General features: G+C 37.9%; 1 protein-coding gene across 1 annotated transcript; it reads left to right on the top strand.

The window, feature by feature from the left end:
* The first annotated feature begins 2426 nt into the window (after positions 1-2426).
* On the top strand, positions 2427-5237 carry rps27a (ribosomal protein S27a). The gene is made up of 6 exons (XM_082189976.1): positions 2427-2511; positions 2613-2677; positions 4413-4467; positions 4551-4636; positions 4773-4904; positions 4989-5237. Exons 2-6 carry the CDS (start codon positions 2630-2632, stop codon positions 5136-5138), a joined length of 471 nt encoding a protein of 156 aa, XP_082046102.1. The 5' UTR covers positions 2427-2511; positions 2613-2629; the 3' UTR covers positions 5139-5237.
* The last annotated feature ends 3383 nt before the right edge of the window (positions 5238-8620 follow it).

The raw sequence follows: 8620 nt of genomic DNA, 5'->3' as shown, positions 1-8620 counted from the left end.
TGATTAAATAAACATCTGATTAAATAAAATGAATGTTCACATAATTGATATTCTGTTATTAATTCCTCTCATGCAGTGTTGTTTTAGTTAACTAAAACTACTACAATCATTTTGGTAACTGAAATAAATCTGAAATCAATGTCCTCCTTCCAATTCACACTGATTCACTAAAAATAAAATGAAAATGTATTCAAAATAATTAAAATGCTTAATAAATACTTCATTGGTCTGTACTATATAACACTGCCCTAATGTCATTCCAAACCTACAGTATATGCTAATTATTCAGGGGAACATAATGTAGAATGTTCAAGCTGCTCTTTTTATAGCCTATAACAATGATTCATGGTCAGTACAGCATATAATGAAGTGCCATAAAAGCAGACTATATGTGCTATATTTTAAGTATTCTGCAGAATACAGAGAGAAGAATAAAGGTAATTAGATTTAAGTGCTGTAGCAGACGCAAGAGCTACATGAATGTATACATGGCAATGATGTACTCAAACCGGAAAAGGTTTTCCTTTGCATTTTTGAAAAGTTTCATTTACAGGCGTCAACATTGTCAAAACAATCCCCATTTACTTTTTTTTTTTTTACAGTCTATGGTTCACACTGATCCACAAAAATGACTAAAAACGCTGTATTTTGTATGTCAGGCCAGTAGATGGCGTTTGTAAAGAAACTTTGTAAAGAAACACTACATGCCACAAAACACGCATGCTCATGACGTAAATGTTTTCACAAATTCATGTTTTAGTTTACACAGACAATAACGGAGTCATTTTCAAAAACTTGCACTTTGATACCAGTTTTCAAAAGTTTGCGTTTTCAGGCCAACAAAACATGTTACCATGTAAAATAAATGTCCAAAATGCATAAAAGGTTTTCTATTTTTAGTTGGTGTCGTGCAAAACGGTCCTGAAGAGTTTTTCCAAAAAGTTTGCGTTGTATGTGAAAAATGACAGCACATGAGTTTCGAAACAACATGAGGTTGAATAAATGTTTAAAATCTATTCCTTTAAAGTGGTTAAATGAGTGTTTAATTAAATTCTTTTGCAAAGTTATTTTTTCACCCCTTAAGCATGCATCTAGTCATCAGCTTCAATGCCATTTGAGTGCATGTGTGTAAATGTTATCAACACTGAAAGTATGCAATGCATCCCAGCTCATTGCAACTTTTATCTAGCATTATCTTTTGACTATGGCATTCCCAGAAGCAGAGATACCTGATCTCATCAGTGCATGGCCTCTGCTCTCTCATGTCAAGTCTACACTGCAGTTTAGATCTGGCTCTGCAGCTGTTTTCTGTATCTACTTGCTCCCTCCCCTAAGCATTTATCACAGACGGAGACAGACCTGTTTTTGGAACACTTCGTGTTGTGGCATGGTTTACAGGCTGCTTTCTTCATGGTGCAACTCTATAACATTCATGCAGCACCTAAAGGTGTTAACAGTATCACTCAAGCCTGCTCGGTCAGTTGTCTCACATCTAAAGACCATTGCATGTTTGTGTGTAAAAGGAGTATTTATGTGGTTCCTTCCTTTTAAAAGGTGCTGATCTCTATATGAGAACATGCTGTTCAAAAACACGTCACACTCGTCCAGATCTGGATGCACAAAAACAAAGAGCTCCATTTCCTTATTCTGCTTCTGCAGAGAAAAATATTCAATTTTTGGCAATGAGAGATGAAGCAAGAGCCATGTTATGCAAAGGCTGTTGCCTGTGGTTACAAAACCAAGATTACACAATATAAGAACTGGCCGAGCATTGAGCAAGTTAAAGGAGTAAATTGGCAAACAACCATTTGCTCTAACTAGGGCTGGAAAGGATGTATTATGTAATACAACAAAGAGGAAGACAAATTGGCATGCTTGTCAGACCTGACATAAGGAGGACTTTGTTGGACATTTCATGCATGTGAAAGTCCTTTGAGCCCACCGAATGCATCAAGTTATCACATGACTGACTGAACTGAACTGAATCCATTTTCATTTCTGGTGAGCAACACTCAAATCCTCTTTCAACATGCAGTGCCAACACTTGTTATAGCGCCCCTGGTGGTGTACATACATTTCTCCCACGTACACTCACACATTCACAAAATATGAATTCTAAAACAGCACATAAGCAGTTAATAGCAAAGTTTTCGTTTATAATAATAATAATAATAATAATAATAATAATAAATACAATTCATTAAAAAATCGTGAGCTTTTTTTATTTATCTATGAGGTAAAACTGTTCTGAGTGAACAGACTTCTTATAATGTGAAAATGAAAACTCATTATGTTATTTTTCATATTTATATCTTACACTAGATAAATTAACGGCGTCTATACAACATTAAAATATAACATCGTCAGAAGTGTTAAATATAATGTCTCTGTCTCACTTTTTCTTTACCTCATTTTCCCATCAGGCAGTTCGCCGGGCAGCCTTACAGCGCTGAAGAGCACATTGTACCGTTAGAAGGACCCTTTTCGGTTTCCGCCATCTCAGAGCTGGTGGTGAGTTACTGTCACGAACGAATAATAACGAAATAAATATGATATTCGTTTATATATGTGCTTTAACTTCATCCAGAAACATTCATATGCTTTATACACAGGTGGATTGCACATCAAGATGCAGATTTTCGTGAAAACTCTCACGGGGAAAACCATCACCCTCGAGGTGAGGCGCAGATGAGCCGCACGAGACAGCTCGACACTTTATTATTTGATTTAATTTCAGCGTTTGACTACGTGAGGCCACGTTATTTTGCATTTTAGGAATCTTTAAATACAATAGTATAGGATATGTAATGTAAAAACGTAAGCAAAGGCAATTTTTTTTATTGTTTTACGGAAGCTCTAAATAATGCTAATGCTATGTCATGTGGCACGTTAGAAGAGACTGGAAACAAATGGAAAATGTGTCTATAACTTGATGTTTTAAGGAAATAATAATATTAGGAATATTTCAATTCAGTTATGCATTTTTTTTTAACTACAATTGCCCTCTGATTTACATCTACTATTCTAACATCAATGTATGGGTAACGCTTTGTAGGAAGGTTGAACAATACTTGGACAGCATTTATTTATTTTAATGTTTGTGTGACCATTTGCTAATACATTAAGGTTAAAAGTTGTATCTGTTAACATTAATGCACTGTGAACATGAACATCTTAAACTAACATTATCATGCCCTAACAATATATTGTCCATTGTTAATTTTTGTTAGTGATTTAACTAATATTAACAAATGAGACCATATTGTAAAGCATTACCAATGTATGATAGGTGCCAGATGCAGTGTATGCATTAGTCTTTTTTTTTTCTTTTTTACTTCAGGTAAAATAGGTATCAGTTTAAATTTAAAGATGTTAACTTTCAACAAAAGAAAAAGAAACAAAAAAAAACTAAAAATGTCAGACAAAATCAGTTAGTGATTTGAAAAAAGGTCTCCTTTTACATTTTAATTGATTTGAACAACTATTGCTTTTGGCGCTTTTCCACTACACAGTACCAGCTCGCCTCGACTCGGCTCTGTTTGGTTTTCCACTGTGTAAAAGTTGTACCTGTACCCGCTTCCAGGTACTTTTTTTCGTACCACCTCCAGCGAGCCGAGGCGATACTAAAATGTGATGTGAAAACACAGCAGACTGCTGATTGGTCAGAGAGAATCGTCACTATTCACTGCGTCCTCATTGCACGCGCCAGACGGAGTATCCTGAATAAAAAACAGCAAAAACAAAAACATCCAAAAACAGCATACACTCGACTTCCTTCATTGTCCTGTGTGTGTGGGTAGCGGGTGTGTCTCGCGTAAAAGATTAAGTCACGGCAGTTTCCTGCGGCGTCGCTATGACGACCAGGTACTATTGTGGAGGTACTATCTGCAATGGAAAACGGAGCGAAAAGCGAGCCGAGGCGAGCTGGTACTGTGTAGTGGAAAAGCGCCATTTAATGCACATTGTGCGATTTTGGGCTGTCCTAGATTTCTGTGGTCATGTGAGCGGTTCAAAGATGGCCGTAGTAACAGTTTTGCGATCAATTTTCTGACAGTCATAAATTTAGCATTTAGGTTATCCTCTCTTCCCTAGCCACGACCACTTTTATATTCTCCTCTTTTACTACCTCCTTTTTTTCAGCGCACATATAAACCACAATTGCCAGTGCGATTCATCTTGCTCTATTTTTTTACCACTAGCACCTGCTTATGACGTTTTCTTTTATACAAACTTGTGCCGTAGCCTACGATTCAGTAGGTGTCATCATCGTACAGTCTACATACATTTCGTGCCCAAGTTTATTAGATCCATGTTGTACAGTGTGATTTGTAATATATAGAATAGCCGAAATCGCACCAGCCATTAGTGCAGTTTACTGTTATGTAATCTCTATTCGCCTCAATGTTTTATAGGTTGAGCCCTCTGATACTATTGAAAATGTCAAGGCAAAGATTCAAGACAAGGAAGGTAAGTTGTGTGCGTGATGCTGTGAACTACAAACTAAAAGTAAGTGAAGACTAAAGACTGACTGCTAAATGTCTTGAATGCAGGAATCCCTCCTGATCAGCAGAGATTGATCTTTGCTGGGAAACAGCTGGAGGATGGACGCACCCTGTCTGACTACAACATTCAGAAGGTCAGTGAATAAACATCCAAGCTGAACGATCATTCAGATTTGAAGGTTCTCAATCTTCATCATACTGCACCGCTCAGGTTTTCAAATAATGTCAGACTGTAAAGCATCCAAATGAACATTGCGCTCATTCATCCAGGAGTCCACTCTGCATCTCGTGCTGAGACTGCGTGGTGGTGCTAAGAAGAGGAAGAAGAAGTCCTACACCACTCCCAAGAAGAACAAGCACAAGAGAAAGAAGGTCAAGCTTGCTGTGCTTAAATATTACAAGGTAGGTCACCTGTCAGGCATGTATCCTGTGCTCTGCTTTGGGAGTTGTCAGTGTGAACTCTAAGTTGTCTGTCTTGATCCTCAGGTTGATGAGAACGGCAAGATCCACCGTCTGCGCCGTGAGTGTCCCGCGGATGAGTGTGGAGCGGGGGTGTTCATGGCCAGCCACTTTGACCGTCATTACTGCGGGAAGTGCTGCCTGACTTACTGCTTCAACAAACCTGAGGACAAGTAAAGTACGGTCCTGACAATCTGCCATGTGTTACACAGGAGATTCTGTTCTGGAGTTTGTACTTTGTAAATAAAGTTGTGGCCTGCCACATTTAAAAATGAATATCTCGTCTCCTGATTAATATCACTTCTTGTTTTGTTTTTTTAAACCTATTACACTGACATGAATAAGTAGAACTTTGATTCTTGGTTACAGGACATGCAGACTACTTTAGTAACAAAGTATAATTTAGAGGTTGTCTTTATGCATTGTAATATTCAGTCCCACTTTATATAGGAGTATTATTTACTAACAATTAAATTTGATACTATGCACGTATTGTGTACTTGATTTTACTTTGTACTTGCATATTTTAAGAATGCCTATATGTAATTACAACTGTTAGTAATTTCTGTAATTACATTTATAATTACACTTGACCCCACCCTTAAATCTACACATGCCACCAAACCTGTCCTTAACCATACCGGTCACCCACCTTAATAGCAGCAAAGGTGTTTTGCAATAGAATATGAGCACAATAAATGTACTTATTTTTTGATGAACATTTAATGTGACTTGTGTACACTACTGGTCAAATGGTTTGAATATTAGTGTTTTTTTTTGTTTTGTTTTTAAAGTCTTATCGGGAAGACTGGAGTAAGAATGCTGAAAATTCAGTTTTGCATCACAGAAATAAAATAAAGGTGTATATATATATATATATATATATATATATAATCCTTTAAAGTGTAGTTTTTCACAATATTACTGTTTTACTGTATTTTTTATCAAATAAATCATCATTGGTGAGCATAAGAGACTAAATAACTTAAAAAAAAATGTATTCCTTTACTTTTGACCAGTATTGTATGTACACTCACCTAAAGGATTATTAGGAACACCTGTTCAATTTCTCATTAATGCAATTATCTAATCAACCAATCACATGGTAGTTGCTTCAGTGCATGTAGGGGTGTGGTCCTGGTCAAGACAATCTCCTGAACTCCAAACTGAATGTCAGAATGGGAAAGAAAGGTGATTTAAGCAATTTTGAGCGTGGCATGGTTGTTGGTGCCAGACGGGCCGGTCTGAGTATTTCACAATCTGCTCAGTTACTGGGATTTTCACGCACAACCATTTCTAGGGTTTACAAAGAATGGTGTGAAAAGGGAAAAACATCCAGTATGCGGCAGTCCTGTGGGCGAAAATGCCTTGTTGATGCTAGAGGTGGTGGTGGGCAGATCGAGGCTTCGTGAAGCAATGAAACAGTTGAACCAAATGGGCCATATTGTTTCGAGGCTTCGAATCAATCCGACACCCGTCTCAACGGTGACACCTAGTGGTCACTTGCAGGTGTTGATCTGAAACAACCTTGACGAGCCATTAAAAAAATGCTTGTAACCTGTTGGCTCCTCACTGTGCATAATGTTATTTTGGTCCTGCAAAATGAATATTAATAAAAGAAATCAAGCCACAATGTCTCAATTTTTTAGAGATTTTTATTTAAAAATATTAATTTCTCTGCTGTGGAAGGACTTCTTTTTTTACAGATAATTTCTCCAGCCTTTGAAAAAATCCTCTCACAAGGGACACTTGTTGCTGACGTGCAAATATATATTTTTAGCAAGGACATACAAATGAGGAAAGATTACTGCTCTCTCTTTCCAGTAAGTTAGGGGATCATGAGTTCTGGGCAAATACGCAAATTTCAAATTCTCCTCAAATGGCGCATCATGGATGATGTATTGTTGCAGTAGGCTAGCTGCCGATCACAATACACACATCTCAATTTATTTGGGGTTTCTAAACGGAAATGCTCCCACACCACAGATGTACAGCATCTCTTCTGGGGAGCCTCCATTTGATCTATCTATCCAAATCTATATGAATCTATCTATGTATCTAGATATGTATCTATAATCTATCTATGTCTCTAAATATGTATCTAGATATGTATCTAGATATAATATATCTATGTATTTATATATAATCTATCTATATATGTATATATCTATTAATCTAGCTGTCTATATATATTTATATCTATGTATCTATTAATTTGTCACTATATGTATACTCTGTCTGTCTCTAGCCTATCAGTCAATGTGTTGTGTAAATTTAAATGTAAGCCTAAATAGCCTATAACTAATCAAATCACACTATGTCACTATATCACCAAAAGTCCGCTATCTCAAAATCAAACTCCTCTCACAAAAACCCACGAGGTCAATATGCGTTGATTTCACTTTTATACAGATGTGCGCGATTGTGCGGTCTGTTCCCGACCGTGTCAATCAAACGCTGATTCGGCGGACCACACCTGATGAAACACTTAGTGAAACATTTCGAGGCTTCGTTTGGCCATAGTCACGTGACATGGGTGTTTTGAATCACGCTTCGGATCAGTGTTTCGAAACATCTGCGCTTCGGGATCTCGCAAAGCTTCGGAACGACTGTTTCGCGTCAGCCATCCCTAGCTAGAGGTCAGAGGAGAATGGGCCGACTGATTCAAGCTGATAGAAGAGCGACTTTGACTGAAATAACCACTCGTTACAACCGAGGTATGCAGCAAAGCATTTGTGAAGCCACAACACGCACAACCTTGAGGCGGATGGGCTACAGCAGCAGAAGACCCCACCGGGTACCACTCATCTCCACTACAAATAGGAAAAAGAGGCTACAATTTGCACGAGCTCACCAAAATTGGACAGTTGAAGACTGGAAAAAAATGTTGCCTGGTCTGATGAGTCTCGATTTCTGTTGAGACATTCAGATGGTAGAATCAGAATTTGGCGTAAACAGAATGAGATCATGGATCCATCATGCCTTGTAACCACTGTGCAGGCTGGTGGTGGTGGTGTAATGGTGTGGGGGATGTTTTCTTGGCACACTTTAGGCCCCTTAGTGCCAATTGGGCATCGTTTAAATGCCACGGCCTACCTGAGCATTGTTTCGGACCATGTCCATCCCTTTATGACCACCATGTACCCATCCTCTGATGGCTACTTCCAGCAGGATAATGCACCATGTCACAAAGCTCGAATCATTTCAAATTGGTTTCTTGAACATGACAATGAGTTCACTGTACTAAAATGGCCCCCACAGTCACCAGATCTCAACCCAATAGAGCATCTTTGGGATGTGGTGGAACGGGAGCTTCGTGCCCTGGATGTGCATCCCACAAATCTCCATCACCTGCAAGATGCTATCCTATCAATATGGGACAACATTTCTAAAGAATGCTTTCAGCACCTTGTTGAATCAATGCCACGTAGAATTAAGGCAGTTCTTCTTCTTCTTCTTTATTTATTTATAAAGCACTACTCCAACAACAATAAGTTGTACCAAAGTGCTGTACAAGCAATTCTAAAGTAAGAAAAAATCAAAAACAAAAAATAAAACACAATAAAACAACACCACACTAAAACCACATAGTAAAACATAGATAAAACATAGATGCACAAGAGCTCATCCCTCTACACCTAAAGAGGACATATGAAATA

The sequence above is a fragment of the Leuciscus leuciscus genome (genome assembly GCF_965113295.1).
Source record: "Leuciscus leuciscus genome assembly, chromosome: 14".
In the NCBI taxonomy this organism is placed as follows: Eukaryota; Metazoa; Chordata; class Actinopteri; order Cypriniformes; family Leuciscidae; genus Leuciscus; species Leuciscus leuciscus.
The sequence above is the reverse complement of the archived record's forward strand: the minus strand, read 5'-3'. Positions and strand labels throughout refer to the sequence as shown.